The sequence below is a fragment of the Belonocnema kinseyi genome, chromosome 1 (assembly GCF_010883055.1).
Source record: "Belonocnema kinseyi isolate 2016_QV_RU_SX_M_011 chromosome 1, B_treatae_v1, whole genome shotgun sequence".
Taxonomy (NCBI): domain Eukaryota; kingdom Metazoa; phylum Arthropoda; class Insecta; order Hymenoptera; family Cynipidae; genus Belonocnema; species Belonocnema kinseyi.
In genome coordinates this window covers 56,916,576-56,935,588 of record NC_046657.1, presented here as the reverse complement: position 1 = coordinate 56,935,588, position 19,013 = coordinate 56,916,576, and the positions used below count along the sequence as shown (strand labels likewise).

Here is a 19,013-nt window from a genome sequence, read left to right as displayed (position 1 = left end):
ACTATTTGATTAAAAATTCATCCTGTTCAATATAAAATTGATGTTTTTTAGTTAAAAATTAATCGCTTGTATTTGAAAGTTGATGTTTTTTAGTTGAAAATTGAATTGTTTCGTTAAAAATCTTTGTATTTCGTAGAAAAATCTTTTTTTTGTTGGTAGAAAATGTATCTTCTTCTTTGAAATTGAATGTTTTTGTTTAAAAATTCATGTATTTTAGTTAAAAATTCATCATTGGTTTCATATTCATTATTTTGGTTGAATTTTTTTTTTTTAGTCAAAAATTCGTGTATTTTGTTGCAAAATCGTATTTTTTATTTTAAAAATCAACTCTTTAGTTGAGTCCTTTTTTTATATTAGGAGCTTCTTTTTGGTTGAAACATTAAATATTTATGTTTAGTTAAAAATGCATCTTCTTGGTTTAAAATAAAACACTTGGTTTGAACTCTTTTCTATTTTTATTTTAATTCGCATTGAGGGCATTGATTTGTCCAATTTGAAGCAGGTGTTTCCTGCCCGAATCAGATTAATTTGCATAGGGTTGTTCCGCGATTTTAGATAAAATAATTTTTTGATACATAATTTTAATCCGAATTGAAAGTGCGTTATAATTTTTTTTCTTGAGTCGTTCAACAGAAAAAAAAATGATTAAAAATTGAAGGCGCTGAAAGACTTATTCAAGTTGGTGTCACGTGGGTGTCACGTGACTCAGAGGTTCTCATAATTATCTATCAAATATGACTACATTTAAGTACTTTTTAAACGAATTCTTTATACAAAATTTTTTGTTCCAAATGTTTTTACAATGTTTATAACGTTTTTTAAACAATATTTTGCGATTCTAATTTTCGATGTGCACATAAGCAAAGCTCAACATCGGCACAGAAAATAATATTTGAGAATCACTGACACGTGAGCTATGATTGGTGGAAAATCCGACCCCTTTTGACGTCAAAGGGAGCCCTCCAATCGACATCGTTATAGAAAATTCATATTTCAACATTGAATTAAAACTGGTAAACAATATGCGAAAAATATTTCATGGTCCTTTTTAAAATTAGAATTTGATGTTCAATATAAATTTTTTTTAAAAATATTAAAAATTCAATGTAGCATATTCCGCCGCCTCAATTCTCGGAAGGGCTATAGAAGGGAGGGCTATTGAAGAGTTTCACTGTACTGTAAGATACATTTATTGGAAAAATGATATCTGACTTTGGAAAAAAGAACTCTATTGATCTTGCAGATGAGATGCGATGTCGAAGGGAATTTTACGCGAAACATCCGGAGGTTAAGAGTTCGACAATGTCGCCCGAGTCGCGCGGCGAGCCGATCGAGTCGCACATTTATTCGCCGGACGAGTCTCTCAGTTTGTCGCTCGAGTATTTCAGTCCAGAGGCGAACGCCAGCGACTCCGATGACAAGAAAGAGGAAGACGGGGGCGGGGTCGAAGAGGAGGAGGAGGAAAGGGAAAAGGAAAAAGTCGTGAGAAAACCGCTGCCGAAACGGTATTTGCGCTGTCCGGCAGCAGTGACGATTTTTCACCTGCAGAAGCTGATCAGGGCGAAATATGGACTGAGCGAGGCGCACAGGGTCGACATTATGTACAAAGAGGAACCATTGAGTGGGAGTTATACTCTCATGGATGTTATGTATATTTATCACTGGAGGCGGGTAAGTTTATCCTTTCAATTTCTCATCATTTAATTTTATTTCAATTTACAATTTTCTATCATCCTATTTATTCGAGAGTTTAATTGTAATTCCCCATTATTTGTGAAGAAAATTATCTAAAAGGTTTGCTATTTATTTTATATACGAAAAAGAAGGGAAATAGTTTTTTGTTTGGTTTTTTTTTTTTTTTTTTTTGCTTAATTTTCTTCTTCATGAGGAGAAGACGGGGATAAAAATTCGATAAGTTTTTGAAAATTTATATGTAATATTTAAATCTTGTTTTAGTTGAGGATTTAACTGTTTTGCTAAAAATTCAGTTTTTTTAGGAAATTTATTTTTCTTTTCTTTTTCATTCTTTGATTTTAAAATTTATTTACTTTTGATGAGACCATTTATCGATTTTGTTGAATTTATTTAATTTAACGAATTATTGTTTTGGTTAAAAATGAATTTTTTTATTTAAAAAAAAAGCATTTATTGACTGAAGATTCATTCTTTTAGTTAAAAATATAAATTTCCTTAAGTTGGAAATTCGACTTTTTTTGTTGAAAATTAATCTTCTCAGTTTAAAAACCCATTTCTTTGATTGAAAATTTAATGATTTTGTACAAAATTCACTTTTTCGTTCAAGCGTTTTTTTATTTTTTTTTCTTTTCTTTTCCTTTAATTCTTTGAGTTAAAAAATTAATTTCTTTTGATGAGACCATTTATCGATTTTGTTGAATTTATTTAATTTAACGAATTATTGTTTTGGTTAAAAATGAATTATTTTATTTAAAAAAAAAGCATTTATTGACTGAAGATTCATTCTTTTAGTTAAAAATATAAATTTCCTTAAGTTGGAAATTCGACTTTTTTTGTTGAAAATTAATCTTCTCAGTTTAAAAACCCATTTCTTTGATTGAAAATTTAATTATTTTGTACAAAATTCACTTTTTCGTTGAAGCGTTTTTTTTAGTTTTTTCTTTTCTTTTCCTTTAATTCTTTGAATTAAAAAATTTATTTACTTTTGATGAGACCATTTATCGATTTTATTGAAAAATCGACTTTTTTCGTTGAAAATTAATCTTTCCTGGGTTAAAAATTCATTTCTTTGATTGAAAATGTAACTATAGTTATTATTATTATTTAACGAATTATTTTTTTGGTTAAAAATGAATTATTTTATTTAAAAAAAGCATGTATTGACTGAAGATTCATTCTTTTAGTTTAAAATGAATTTCTTTTCGTTAAAAATATAAATTTCTTCAAGTTGAAAATTCGACTTTTTTTGCAGAAAATTAATCTTCTTAGTTTAAAAGCTCATTTCTTCAATTAAAAATTTAATTGTTTTCTAAAAAATTCACTTTTTCGCTGAAGTTTTTTTTTCTTTTTCTTTAATTCTTTGAGTTAAAAAATTCATTTCTTTTGATGAGACCATTTTAACTATTTTTTTGAAAATCGATTTTTTCTGGGTTAAAAATTCATTTCTTTAAATTAAAAATGTAACTATTAAAAAAAAACATTTTTTACTAAAAATTCATTCTTTTAGTTAAAAATGAATTTCTTTTTGTTAAAAATATAGTTTCTTTAAGTTGAAAATTCAACTTTTTTTGTTGAAAATTAATCTTCATAGTTTAAAAGCACATTTCTTTGATTGAAAATTTAATTATTTTGTAAGAAATTCAGTTTTTCGATTAAGCTTTTTTTTAGTTTTTTTTTCTTTGCTTTTTCTTTAATTCTTTGAATTAAAAAATTAATTTCTTTTGATGAGACCATTTAACTATTTTGTTGAAAAATCGCCTTTTTTGTTGAAAATTAATCTTTTCTTCGTTAAAAATTCATTTGTTTGGTTGAAAATTCAACTATTGTCATTATTATTTAACTTTTTTGTTGAAAATTGTCTTTTTTTTCATTGAAAATTCATTTATTAGTTAAAAACTCAACTATTTTGTAAAAAAATTCAGTTTTTCGCTGAAGATTTTTCTTAGTTTTTTTTTCTTTTTTTTTAATTCTTTGAGTTAAAAAATTAATTTTTTTTGAAGAGACCCTTGAACTATTTTGTTGAAAAATCGACATGTTTCGTTGAAAATTAATCTTTTCTTGGTTAAAAATTAATCTCTTTGGTTGAAAATTTAACTATTATTATTATTATTTAACGAATTATTCTTTTAGTTAAAAATTAATTTTTTTCGGTTAAAAATTCAACAATTAAAAAAAAAACATTTTTTGAATGAAGATTCATTCTTTTAATTAAAAATGAATTTCTTTTTGTTGAAAACATAATTTCTTTAGGTTGAAAATTTATGTATTTTGTTGAAAATTCGACTTTTTTCGTTGAAAATTAATGTTCTTAGTTTAAGAACCCATTTCTGTGATTGAAAATTTAACTATATTGTTAAAAGTTCATTTTTTGGCTGATTATTCATTATTTTAGTTAAAAATATTTCTTTCTTTCTTAATTTTGGTTCAAAATTCACTTCCTTGGTTGAAAATCTAATTATTGTTATTATTATTTAACCGTTTTTTTTATTTTTAACTGGAAATTAATTTTTTTGGTTGAAAACTTAATTATTTTGTTAAAAATTCATTTTTCGATTAAGATTTTTTTCTTTTTCATTTCTTTAGTTAAAAATTTAATTTCTTTTGATGAGACTATTTAACTATTTTGTTGAATTATCGACTTTTTTCGTTGAAAATTAATGTTCTTGGTTAAAAATTCATTTGTTTGATTGAAAATTTAACTGTTGTTTTAATTATTATTTAACGTATTATTCTTTTAGTTAAAAATTAATTTATTTTAGTTAAAAATTCAACTTTTTTTTAAATTTATTTTTTGGCTGAAGATTAATTCTTTTAGTTAAAAGGTTAATTTCTTTTGGTTGGAAATTTAACTATTTTGTTGATAATCATTTTTTTTGTTTATTAAATTGAAAATTCATTTTTTTTAGTTGAACTTGAACTATTTTGTGAAAAATTCATTTTAGTGCTAAAGATTAATTATTTTAATTTAAAAAATTTGAAAATTACAATTTTTTCGTTGAAATGTAATCTTTTTGGTTAAAAATTCATTTTTTGGTTCAAAATTAATTTCTTTGCTCAAAAATTTAACTATTGTTATAATTATTTAACTTCAAGTTGAAAAGTAGTTGTTTTTCTCATTGAAAATTCATTTTTTGGTTGAAAACTCAACTATTTGTTTAAAATTCAATTATTGGCTGAAGATTCATTTTTTAAATTAAAAAAATGAATTTCTTTTGGTCGAACATTTAAATATTTTGTTGAAAATTCCCATTTTTCGGCTGAAGATTCATTAGTATTTTTCGGTTTTAAACTAATTTCTTTGATTGGAAATTTTACTCTGTTGTTGATAACTAGTGTTTTAGAATAAAAATTCATCTTTTAGGTTGATAATTTAATTATTTGGTGAAAAATTAATTTTTTTGATGAAGATTCATCCTTTTAGTACAAAATTAATCGCTTAGGGATTGAAAATTTAACTATTTCGTTGATAATTCATTTCTTTCAATTGAAAATTCATTAGTTTAACTGAAAGTGTAACTATTCAGTTTTTAGTAGAAAATTAATATTCTTGGTTAAATTTTGTGTGTGTTGAAAATTAGTTTTTATTTATTAAACATTTATTTTTTCTGTTGAAAATTGAACTATTTTGTGAAAAAACAATTTTTTTGCTGTAGATTCATTCTTATAATAAAAATTCATTTCTTTCATGTTTCGGTGGAAAATTAATTTATTTTCTTGAAAAATTGAATTTATTCGTTGAGAATTAATCATCTTGGTTTAAAATTCAACATTTTCTTGATAATTAGTTTTTTTTTTTTAATTGAGCATTCATTTTCTTGGTTGAAAATTCAACTATTTTGTTGAAAATTCATTTTTTGGCCAAAGATTTATTCTTTTAATTAAAAATTAATCTTCTTGGTTCAAAATTCATTTGTTTGATTGAAACCTTAACTATTTTTTTTTTTCATAATTAGTTTATTTTATTTAAAATTCATTTTTTGGTTTAAAGATTCAACTATTTTGTTAAAAATTTATGTTTTTGCTGAAAATTCATTTCATGAGCTAAAACTTAATTTATTTGTGTTAAAAATTGAACTATTTTGTCAGAAATTGTTTTTTTGACTAAATATTATTCATCTTTTCAGGTAAAAATTAATTTCATTTGGCTGAAAATTTAACTATTTGGTTGAAAATGCATTTATTTTGTTGAAAATTCGACATTTTTTCGTGAGAAGTAATCTTCTTGGTTAAAAATGCATTTCTTTGGTAAAAATGTAAATTTTGTTATTAATATTATTACACTTTTGTTGAAAACTGTTTGTTTATTGCTTTCATTAGAAATTCTTTTTTTTTAACTTAAAAGTTCTGTTAAAAAATCATTTTTTCGTTGAAGACTTTTATTAATTATTATTATTCTTTTTTTCTATTTCATTCTTTTAGTTAAAAATTTAATTTATTTTGATGGGACCATTTAACTATTTTGTTGAAAAATTAACTTTTTTTCGTTGCAAATAATTTCTTTTGGTTCAAAATTTAACTATTAAAAAAAAATTTTGCTTGACTGGAGATTCATTCTTTTAGTTAAAAATTAATTTTGTTGTTGAAAATTCCACTTTTTTCGTTGAGAATTAATTTTCTTGGTTGAAAATTCACTTCTTTGATTGAAAATTGAACTATTTTGTTGATAATTAGTTCTTTTTGTATTGAAAATTTATTTTTTGTTAAAAATTCCACTATTTGGTAAAAAAAATCATTTTTGGATGAAGATTTATCCTTTTAGTTCAAATTTAATTTCTTTGGGTTAAAAATTTAACTATTTTGTTACAAATTCTTGTATTTTTTTGAGAATCCGATGTTTTTTTATGCTTTATTTAATATTCTTGGTTCAAAATTCATTTTTGGTTGAAAATTCAGTTCTTTAATTGAAAATGTAAATATTTTTATCATTATTTAACTGCATTGTTGAAATTTTTTTTTTTATGAAAACTTTTTTTTTCGTTTAAATTTAATCTTCTTGTCTAACAATTCATTTTCTGATTCAAAATTAATTTCTTCGCTTGAAAATGTAACTATTGTAATTATTATTTAACTATTTTTTTAAAAATAAATTTCATTTAAAATTAATTTTTTTGTTGAAAACTCAACTATTTTCTTAAAAATTAATTTTTTGCTGCGTTTAGTTAAAAAAAAAAATTTTCCTTGAACATTGAACTATTTTGTTAAAAATTCGACTAATTTTTCTTTAAAAATTAATCTTCTTGGTTAAAAATTCAATTCTTGTTTGAAAATCCAACTAATTTTTAAAATAATAATTTTTTTCGTGAAAATTCATTAGTATGTTTTAGTTCAAAATTAATCTCTTGGAGTTTAAAATTGAACTATTTCGTTAATAATTTATTTTTTCTTTTGAAAATTCAAATATTTTGTGAAAAATTCATTTTTTTAAAATAAAAACTAATTTCTTTTAGTTAAAAATTCAACTATTTTTTTTAATTTATTTTTTGGCAGAAGATTCAGTCTTTTAGTAAAAAATAAATTTCTTCTGGTAAAAAAAATTCATTTTTTGATTGAAAATTAGTTTGCTTTGTTTAAAAATTTAACTATTTTGTTGATAATTAGTTTTCTTTATTGAACCTTTATTTTTTGGCTGAAGATTCATTCTTTGAGATAAAAATTAATTTCCTTTGTTTGAAAATTAATTTATTTTCTGGAAAAATCGACTTCTTTCGTTGGGAATTAATCTTCTTGGTTAAAAATTGATTTTCTGGTTCAAAATGAATTTCTTTGGTTTAAAGATTCAAGTATTTTGTTAAAAATTTATGTTTTGGTAGAAGATTCATTCCTTGAGCTAAAAAATAATTAATTTGTTTTCAAAATTCAACTATTTTGTTAGACATTTTTTTTCACCGAATACTCATCCTTTCAGTTAGAAATTATTTTTATTTACTTGATCATTTAACTAATTTGTTGAAAATTCGACTTTTTTTGGTTGAGAAGTAATATTCTTGGTTAAAAATGCATTTCTTTGGCAAAAAATTATTTGTTTGTTTGTTAGTAAAATTCATGTTTTCATTGGAATTTGAAAAAAAAAAAAACAAATTTTAATTCAGATTTCGAAGAAAGGAGTAAAAATATAGATGTTCCGAGTCGGAATTCGTCACAAGTTAAAAGTTTTTTCTTCCAAATTTTTTAAAAAGAAAGTACTACAAGTCTTTTTTACAGTAGAAGAGTATTTCAAAGAAGAAATATTTATGAATTATAATACAATTTTTTTTTTACATATTTCGTTACAAAGTTTGAAAATTGGTCTTTTTCAATTGAAAATTCAACTAGTTCGTTAAAAATTTGCATATTTTATTTAAAAATCTATTTTTTTTTTTAGAAAATGACCTTTTTCTTTGAAAGTTAACCTCCTTGTTTAAAAATTGTTCTTTTCTGTTTTAACTTTTTTCTTTGAAGATTCATTATTTTAATTGAAAATTCATCCCTTTTTTTAAATATAACAACTTTGATGAAAATAATATTTTTTTAAAATAAAAATTGAACTATTCCAGTTGAAAATTTAACTATTTTGATAAAAATTGTTTTTTTTTCATTCTTTTTTTTATTTTTAAGAATTTTATTTTTAGCAAAAAAAAATTCAACTATTCTATTTTTTTTTGCTAATTTATGTACTTTGTGAAAAATCCTTCTTTTTTTGTAGAAAATTAATTTTTATGATTAAAAGTTCATCTTTTTGGTAGATATCAAATTCACCTATTCCAGTTCAAGATTCATAATTTTAGTTAAAAATTTATTACACTGGTTAAAAATTGTTCTTTTCTGTTTCAAAAATTAAGAATTTGGCTGAAAATTCCTCATTTTTAATTGAAAATTCGCGTATTTTATTTAAAAAAGCGATTTTTTTTCAATATTCTTTTTGTTTCAGAGTTAATCTCCTTGTTTAATAATTGTTCTTTTCTGTTAAAAATTCAAGTCTAACGTGAAAAATTTAACTATTTTCTGAAAATTCTTTTTTTTGTTCAAAATTAATTTTTTGAACTAAAAATTAAAATATTTGATTTTTGTTTGAAAATTCATATTTTCGGGTTGAAAATGATTATTTTTTTAATTCATTATTCAAATATTTGGTTACAAATTTAAATGTTTTGTTGAAAAATTATATATTTTGGTAGAAAATTAATCTTCTTGTTTAAAATAATAAAATAATTTAATAATAGTTTAATTAATAAAATAATAATAAATAATTTAATGTACATTGCTTTTTGAATTTTTTGAAAACAGTTCTTAAAAATTCGTTTTTTTGTTGAAAATTTAACCTTTTGGTTAAAAGTTAATTTTTTAGCTGAAGACTCATCCTTTTGATTAAAAATTGATTATTTTGAGTTAAAAATTTAAGTAATTTGTTGAAAATTAAATTTTTTGTTCAAAATTAATTTTTTTTCATTTAAATTTAACTTTTTTGTTGGTAATTAGTTTTGTTTGATTTGAAATTCATTTGTTTTAACTGAAAATGTAACTATTCCTTTTTTGTTAGACAATTAAGCTTCTTGGTTAAAAATTCATTCCTTTGTTTGAAAAGTTAACTATTTTGTTGATAAATAATTTTGTTAACTTTTTTTATTGAAAATTCTTTTTTTTAATTCGACAGTTTTTTATTTCAAATAAAAATATTTTTATGTCGAAATTTAACTTTTTCTTTAAACATTCGCTTTTTTTTGTTAATCTTTTTTGTTCAAAATCCATCTCTTTTGTTGGGAATTCCACAAATTAATTTGAATAACTGATCTATATTTGGTTGAAAATCTATCTTTTTAGTTGAAAATTCGTGTCTTGTTTTTGTAAAATATTAATGTTTTTTGGTTGATAATTCATTTTTGAATGAAGAGTCATTCTTTTAGTTAGAAATTTATTTCATTGTTTAAAAATTTAACTATTTGTTAAGAATTCGTTTTTTTTTTTTTTTTGGTTGAAAAGTAATTTTTTTGGTTTGAAAATTTAATTTTTCTAGTTTTTAGTTGAAAATTTATCTTGTTGGTTGAAAATTTCACAGTTGAGTTAAAAATTCATTTTTTGTCAAAGATTCATCTCTTTCGTTGAAAATTTATTTTATTTGTTTGAAAATTTAATTATTTTCTTAATATTTGTTTATTTGAAAATTAATTTCTTCAATCAAAATGTAACAATTCCATTTTTGGTAGAAAATTAATCTTCTTCGGTTAAAAATTCAATTATTTGGTTAAAAAATCATTTTTTGGTTGAAGATTCATACTTTTAGTTGAAAATTTAACTTCCTCGTTGGGAATTTGATGTTTTTCATTTGTTTAAAAGTAATTTTATTCTTAAAATTTAAATATTTTATTTCTGTTGCAAATTGCTCTTTTTTCGTATAAAATTAACTATGCATTTAGTCGAAAATTAATGCATTTTATTGAAAGTTCGTTTTTTGATGTTGTAGAAAACGATTTTTTTTATTGACAATGCATCTTTCTGGTTAAAAATACATTTTTCGTTTTTTTGAAAATTTTTCTATTTTGCTGAAAAAACTTTTTTATTTTCTTTTTGAATTCAACTGTGTTTATTATTTTTATTAAAAACACTTTTTGTTTGAAAATTCGCTTGTTTGTGTTTTTTTCGTGTTTTTTTAAAATTAATTTTTTAAACTTCAAATTTAACTATTTCATTTTTGATAAAAAAATGATCTTTTTTAGTTAAAAATGTAACTATTTATTTTAAAATGAATGTATTTTGCTGGAAATTCATATTCTTCGGTAGATAATCTTATTGGTTACAAACTGATATTTTTGTAGTTGAAAAATCATCTATTTTTTTTTTTTTTTTGAAAATTCGTCTATTTTTTGTAGAAAATTAATAATCTTGTTTAAAAATTCATTTTTCTGGTCGAAGATTCATCTCTTTGTTTAAAAATTCCTCTATTTTGTTAAAAATGATTAATTTTTATGAAGATCAATTTGTTTAACTAAAAATTTAACTGTTCTATTTTATCTTGAAAATTTATCTTTATTAGTTAAGAATTTAAATATTTTGTTGAGAATTTGGTTTTCGTTGAAAAAGAATTTTTTGGTTGATAATTCTTTTTTTTCTATTGTAAAAGTTAAATTTTTTCTCGAAAATGTTGTTGTTGAATTTAGCTGTTTTTAATTTCAAATAAAAATAGTTTAGTTAAAGATTTATTATTTTAGTTGAAAATTCATCTTTATAGTCAAAAAATTTAACTTTTTGTTAAAAATTTATTTTTTGATGTGAAAATTAAAATATTTAATTTTCCGTTGAAATTTGGTAGAAAATTTATACTTTCGGGCTAATAATTTAACTGTTTTGTAGAGGAATCGCATTTTCGGTGTAAATTTCAACAATTTATTCTCAATTTTTTTTTCTCTTGAATAAAAATTCTTTCTCTTTTGTTCGAGATTTTATCTTTTTCTTTTATAAAAATAGAACTGTTTTATTAAAAATTAATCGGTGCTGGTTGAGGTTCTGGTTTATTATTTATAATTATAATCTTTTGTGGTTGAAATATCAACTATTCAGTTTTTTTTTTGAAAATTCTACGTTTTTTTTGTTTGTTTAAAAATTTGTCTATTTTAGTAGAAATTTCACCTTTCTTGTAATAAAATAAAAGTGTTTTCCTAAAAATTCAACTTTTTTTGTTTTAAATTTGTCTTTTTGATTAAAAAATTAATCTGTTTTAGTAGAAATTTCGTCTTTCTTGAAACGGTTTGCAATGGTTTGGTCGAAAATAAATTTTTTTATTCTTTTCCACTTTTGTTTAAACCACTTTTTTAAGAAATAATTTTTTCTTGAAAATTTCTATTTTTAGTTGAATATTCATCCCTTTAGTTAAAAGCTGAACTACTTTGTTGACATTTTTGTTGAAAAATTTGATTGATAATTAAACTATTTTGTTGAAAATGTATTTTTTTGTTGCTGAAAATTCCAATTGTCGGATTAAAAATTCAATGTCTGTACAGAAAATTTATCTTTCGTATTTAAGGTTCTACAATTTAGATTCTTTTTTTTTTCTTTCACGATTGAAAAATCTTTATTTGTGAAAAATTCGTCTTTTTTGTTTTAAAATTCATTTAAAAAAATTAAATTAAATCTTTTTTTGGTTGGAATATCAATTATTACACTTTTTTGTGGAGTATTTATCTATTAGGGTTAAAAATTTAATTATTTTATTGAAAATTCAATTTTTTTGCTGAAAATTAAATTGTTTTGTTTGAAATTCAATTATTTTATGGAAAATTGAAGTATTTTCTTCAAATCTTTCGTGCCTGAAAAATCTTTATTTATGAAAAATTCGTCTTTTTGGTTTTAAAATTAATTTTTTTTTAAATGAAATTTCATCTTTTTTGGTTGAAATATCGATTATTACCATTTTTCGTTAAAAATTTATCATTTAGGGTTGAAAATTCAATTATTTTGCTGCAAATTCCATTATTTTGTTATAAATTAAATTATTTTGTTGAATATTTAATTATTTTGTTACGTCAACTGATTTTTTTTTAAAGAAAATGTAACTATTTCTTTATGTATCTTTTTGATTTAAAAATTCATATATCTTATTAGAAATATATATTTTTATAAAATGAAAATGCAACTTTCTGGTTGAAAATTAGTCTTCTTTGCTTGAGCATTGAACTATTTTGTTTTGACGATTTAACAATTTAGATCCTTTTTTTTTTGTTTTTTTTTAAATTGAAATATATAATAAGACACCTTTTTGTTGTGAATTTATCTTTTAAGGTTGAAAATGTAACTATTATGTTCGAATTTTAATTTTTTTATGGAAAATTAAAGTATTTTATTTAAAAATTCATGTTTTATAGTAGAAAAGACATTTTTTGTTTTAAGTAAATTAATAAATTTGAAAATTTTAAATTTTGTAAATGTAATTACTTTGTTGAAAATAAATTTTTCATGAAAAAATAGATTTCTCTTCGACCTTCAATTAAAAATTTGTCTTTTTTAAAAAGAAATTTCAACAATTTGATTGAAAATTTTCATTTTTTACTTAAAAATTCCACGATTTGTTTGAAAATTTATATTTGGTTGAAAATTAATTTCTTTAACTGTTCCATTTTGTTCATTTTGTTAAAAAAAAGGATTTTTTAAATAGAAGAATATCTTTTTCTTTGAAAAATTCTAAAAATACTTGTGGTTTGAAAATTCAAGTATTCAAGTTAAATATTTATCATTTTAGTTTTAAAATTAATCTTGTTGGTCAAAAATTAAATTATTTCACTTAAATTTAATCACTTTGAAAATGTAACTATTTTTTTAAGTTCGTTTTTTTTTTTTGTTGAATGTAATTTTCCTAACTGAAAATTTAACTATTTTAACTCGAATATGAAAAATGATCGTTTCAATTAAAAATTCATTTCTTGGGTTAAAAATGAGCTATTTGATTGAAAAATTCTTTTTTCTTTGAAAGAAAAGGCATTTTTCCTCGAAAATTTAACTATTTTGTTGAAAATTTGTTTCCTTTTTAGTTGAAATTAAATTTTTTTGTTTCAACTGAAAATTTAAATGTTATACCAGTTAGATATTCCATAATATTAATTAAAACCTTATTTTATTTGTTGAACATTCATTTTTAACTTCAAATTTAATTATTAAATTTTTTGTTGAAAAATAATCAAATTTTGGTTGGCAATCTATCTTTTTTCAGTAAAAATAAATTTTTGTTAGTTTGAAAATTTTAACTATTTCAGTTGAAGATTTCAGTGAACTAAAAATGTAACTATTCTATATTCGGTTGAAAGTTAATTGTTTTATCTTTTAAAAATTTGAACATTTGGTTGAGAATTTGCTTTATTTAAATATTTAACTATTTTGCTGAAAAAATTTTTTTTTTGCTCGAAATTAATATTTTAAACAAAAAATTAAAATATTTAATTTTTTGTTGAAATTTGGTTGAAAATTAGAATTTTAGGGTTGAAAGTTCAATTGTTTTAGAGAGAATTCGCCTTTTTGTATATTTTTCATTTAAAAATTAAGCTATTTTTTTTTGATAATGTATGCATTGTCGAAAATTCTTTTTTTTTTTTGTAGAAAATTAATCCTTATGGTTGAAGATTCATCTTTTAGGCTGGACATAAAATTATTTGGTTGAAAGTTGAACTCATTTGTTAAAAAATATTTTGTTTTAGTTGAATACTCATCATTTTAATTAAAATATCTTTTTTTTGTGCAAAATGAGTTGTTTGATTCAAAACTTGTGTTGAAAATTTATTTTCTTTTTAGTTAAAAATTAATTTTTTTTCAACTGAAAATGTAAATGTTATACCAGTTAGATATTCCATAATATTAATTGAAACCTTATTTCATTTGTTGAAGATTCATTTTGAACTTAAAATTCAACTTTTTGTTGAGAAATTTATGTTTCTTTTTCTAAATTGTATTTTTCGGAAGAAAATTAATCTTGTTTGAAAATTCAACTTTGTGGTTGAACTATTCTACCTAATTTTTCTCACTGAAAGTTTAACTTTTCTACTTTTTTTGAAAATTGAAAAGACCGCGGTCTAAACCTGTTAACTAACATTTCAGAAATTTTAAACTGCGAAGGAAAATCGTTCTGCGGGCACGAATTTTGCCGTTTCGTTTGCCGGATATTAATTGCATATAAAAAATGTTCTAGAAAGTACAACGAAATAATTTTTTTTTAAAAGTCAGTTAGCAGGTTTAGACCGCAGACCCTTTAATTCATAATTTTTAGTGGAAAGTTCAAGTATATGTTTCAAAATTAAGGTATTTTGAAATTTTTTTGTTCTGTTATGTTAAAGGATGTTTAGAATGAACGTGATAAATAAAAATAAATGGTTAAATTTTCTGGGAAATATGAATATTTTACCTTTAATTGACCGGGAAAATTTGAAAATGTTGACTGTGAATTTAGAATCATTCGCCGAATCGTCACAGCGGATCAAGAAAAATGAAAAATGAATGAAGAAAAAACCAGGGAATTTTGAAAACTAATTTTTCGAATACCCTGCCTAATTATAATAGCAATAACTGGCAAAACATTTCTGTAAAATAAAAATTACGTACAGTAAGAGGTGGTTACGTAATTGAAGTACGGCCCCTTATATTCATTAATATTAAACACTCGTCTTTTTTTCTTTTTGATTGCAGAAAGTGCCGCTGCACTTGAGTTACAGAATATTCGAGTCATCCCCGAAACGAATAAAACTTTCGGAAGATAATAGCGAATTCAAAGAGTCTCTTTCGAATACCGGGATCAGTCCGGTTGAAGCGAAAGAGGAACAAACTACCAAACGAGGATGGAAGGAAGTTCAGCTAAAAATATCCGAGACGGGCGTGATGAGTGTCACAGACATCTCGAGTCCGGAATCGAAAAAAAGTACAAAAGTCAAAGAAATCGATGGTCAGAGCAGCAGCTCGGATCTTCTCCAAAATATAGAAACTCTCGACAAGAGTGTAAATAAGCCGAAAATAGTTTTAGATGATGAACCAGTCGTGAGGTCGAGCAAGCAAAGTACAAGTAAAACCAAGAATCTCACAGAAAACGAGGAGAAAAAAATGAAAAACGTGAAAGAAATAGATTTGAAGGTTGTTAAGGAAGCGAAAGAAACGGACTCGAAAGTTCGAGAAGAAAAGGAGAGCAAGGAGAGCGAGAAGAAAGAAGTTCCGGCGAAAAAGGAGAAACGGGAGAACAGAGAAGAGTTGGAAATCACTTCCCGAGTTCCGGAGGAGAAACCCGTTAATAAGAGGCTCGACAATCAAAAGAAGGAGAAGATTTCGCCGAGTGCTGGATCGAAAATCGACGCGCTCAGTGCGAAGCTTCAATTTCAACCCAAAGTTGGTCAAGTGAACAATACTTATGCCAAAAAGACTCTGAAGGAGAAGAAAACGAAGCCGGAACTGAAGAAGGATCTGAAAAAGGATTCGAAAAATTGCGAATCTTCGGAAACGGACGGAAGTTGTTCTAAAAGTGCAGAACTTTCAAAAAGTGCTGAACTTTCAAAAAGTGCTGAACTTTCAAAAAGTGTAGAACTTTCAAAAAGTACAGAAGTTTCGAAAAGTGCCGAGATTTCGAAGAGCCAAGTTCCCAACAGCCAAGGGAGTTGTTTGCAACAAGCATTGACTCTCGGAAAACATATCCGACCCGAGTCGAATTTTCGGAACAATTTGTCGCCTTCGAGCGAAACTTTGGCGTCGATTGGTCTCAACGTGTCGACCACAATCGGCCAGAGTTCAAACTTTGGATTCATGATGCCGGATCACGGAATGCCGAGTCCTGGCTCGAAAAATCAAAATCCTCCAGTTTCCCAAATTCCCTCGTCTTCGCAAACAATTACAATCCAATCATCTCCTGTCCAATCTTCCTCGCAAATTCAATCCTCGCCAGTCCAAACTTCTCAGTCGAAGCCAATTCCCCAATTCAACGTCCAGCCGTCGATGAGTATTTATTCCATTTCCGGTGGTAAAAACAATCTCTACAATCAATCTTCCGCGAAAAGTTCCAAGTCGGAATTTGAAATCACGAGTGTCTATCCAATTCCTCCCTGTCCGGACACAATTCCAATTTCCCTGATGAAACCCTCGATTCGAAAGCACGAGGTGATTGCGAAGGGGACGAATTTGAACGAGATTTGCGCGAAAATCGGCACCTCGGGTTCCAAGATAAACGATATTTGTGCGAAAATCGGCGAGAACTCGAAGGAGAAGAACAAGACTGAATCCCGCAGGCCGGATCTTCCCGATCTCCTGAAAATCACGAAAACCCCGAGCTCCGAATTTTTGAAACACATTCCCAATATTCCGAATGTACCGATTTACACGCCCTCGAACAGTTCGAAGGATTTTGAGCGGAAAAATTCGATTCCCACGCAGAAGATTCCGCCGAAAAAGTCACCACACGTCGGCTACAAAACTCTGAAAGATCCTCCCAAGCCCTGGAATCCGACTCTGTCGAAGAATAATTACGTGGCGGTGAAAAATCATAATCAGATCGATGGCGGGAGTTCGAAGCCGATTTTGTCGAAACCGGCGAGAATTTTCAAAATGAGAAATATGCCGCGATATTTGGGAAATCCGGCCTCGGGCGTGAAACCGATGTATGGAGTTGCAAATGAGAAGGAGAAGGATCATGCCAAGAATTCGATGAGCGTTAATTCGGTGAGTGTCAATTCAATGATTCCAAGTACCATGAGCATGATGAAAATCGATCCAAAGACACTTTCCCCGATAGTTTCGAGCGCAAATTCCCCAATCGTTTCACCGCCGCCTTATTCGCCAAATGCAAGGAGTTATCAGAATTCTCCGTTCTCGCGAGAGATGAGAAATACGGGCTCGCCAATTTCACCGAGGAACTCTCCCGTGAATATGCTCTCGACGAATCCTTTTATTCCCTCGCCAACTCCAAATACAAATCCTAGACTGATTTACTCGAATTTTCCGCCGCCTTTTCCTGACGCGAGTCGATTCCCGAATCCGCTGATTCGAACGCCGGTTGGAATTCCACCGCCGAGTGCCTTTCACAGCAGCTTGCCACCCTCGATCAACAAATTGTACCAGAGGACGAGTTATATTCCGCAGACGAGCAGCTATAATCCGACACAGCCGCCAACGGTCCAGCGAATTCCACCAACGCAGAGTCCAAAGTCGAGTCCTTCAAGTAGTTTTAATTTAAAGACGGATGTGGTGTCGAGCTCGGAGAATAGTTTAAAGGAGAAGGTTTTCAATTTGAGCAAAGCGGACGCGAGCGCGAGTGAAAAGTTGAAGAGAGTCGAGGAGAAACTGAAAGAGAGTTTGAAAGATAAAGAGGTGAAGATTGATTTGGAGTCGAAAGTCAATGGAGATATTGATGTGGAGGAAGAGGAAAGGAAAAAGAGTGTGAAGGAATTGAAGGAAAATGCCAAGGCATCAATTCAACCTTCAAAGGATTCGACTCAAGCCCTGAGTTCGAAAGAATCCTCGACTGATTTGAAAGAATCGGCAAAAGAAGCGAAAGAGAATCAGAATGAGTCTTCAAAAAATCCAAAGTATCCGTCGAAGGAGATTTCGAAGGAATCATCGAATAGTTTGAAAGAAAGTTCTAAAGAATCGGCAAAAGCAAGTTTGAAGGAGTCTAAGGATGGGCAGAAAAATCTGGAGGAGAATTTGCCGGTTGAGAGGAGTAAAGACCTTCCCCAGGATAAAGTCGAAGAAGTCGAGAAGGAGATCCAGGGAAAGAAGACAGAGATCCAGAGGAATAAGGCGGAGTCGTAATAGACCTTTTCATTTCAATTCGTAAGTAAGTAGTGCGCATGGAGCAATCCAGGCTGGCTCTATTTTGTCAGGAAACTTCAGTCTTGTTAGAAAATAAACATGTTTCTGTATTTGTCTTCTATGCGTAGAAGACGAGGGCGGAGATACGTTTTTTTTCTGCGAAGACAAAATGACGAAATGGCGTAACTGGGATTGCGTTTCCGCGAATTAGATTGGAAGTCCAAAAATTCTTTTGCCGCCGCGGGGTATTTTTTCTTCTTGGCGACCAGCTATTGGCGGAAATTTTGGGCATTCGCAGTAGAAATTACTTTTTACGCATGCGCCAAGTTTAGCCAATAGCTGAGTGCCATGGATTGGGGAGAATTATTGAAAACATGGGCGAATAGAGCATTTATGGAGTATTTAAGAAAATTTGAAGTATTTTTTGTTTGAAAAAAAAAAATAATTGATGCATATTTTTTCTACCAGCCTACTCTTGAGTGGAATAAAGATTCATTTGTTTTTAATTATCAACTACTTAATGCGAAAAATATGTTTCCTATTGCTGTTACTTCTTTTATCATTTGAATTTAGCGCCCTTTCTAAGTAGGCATTTCATTTTGTGACGTCAAATGGCAAGATGTCTGCACGCTGAGGGCCAAGCAATCATAAAAATGCAGATGATGAAACTTAATTTTTATGACAGATGTTTTCAGCCCTTTCTGATCAAATTGCCGTAACTTGTCAACAATTTCCGAAAATTTATAGAAATTTCTTTATTTAATTTTGGATCGTTTATCTTAAGTTGCCATAATTTATCTGTAATATTACAATAAATTACCTAAAAAATGTATAAATTTCCGGAAATTTGTAAAGATGTTTAAAATTGAATTTTGAATAATTTATGGTAAGTTACCATATTTTCCTTTAAAATTACCATAAATGACTGAACATTTATAGAAATGTTTAAACATAATGTTGGGTAATTTATCTTAAGTTACCATAACTTACCTGTAATATCACCATAAATTACCAAAATATTTCATTAATTTCCGTAAATTAAACAAATGAATTTGGGTAATTTATGGTAAGTGACCATATTT

At 26.0% G+C, this 19,013-nt stretch overlaps 1 protein-coding gene across 1 annotated transcript in view; it reads left to right on the top strand.

The window, feature by feature from the left end:
• LOC117171131 (polycomb group protein Psc-like) overlaps positions 1–18,767 on the top strand; it is a 27,438-nt gene extending 8,671 nt beyond the window's left edge. The window contains exons 4-5 of the mRNA XM_033358186.1: positions 1,244–1,671; positions 14,833–18,767. Coding sequence (XP_033214077.1) covers positions 1,244–1,671; positions 14,833–17,931 — 3,527 coding nt within the window. The 3' untranslated portion in view covers positions 17,932–18,767. The remainder of the gene's footprint in view (positions 1–1,243; positions 1,672–14,832) is intronic.
• The last annotated feature ends 246 nt before the right edge of the window (positions 18,768–19,013 follow it).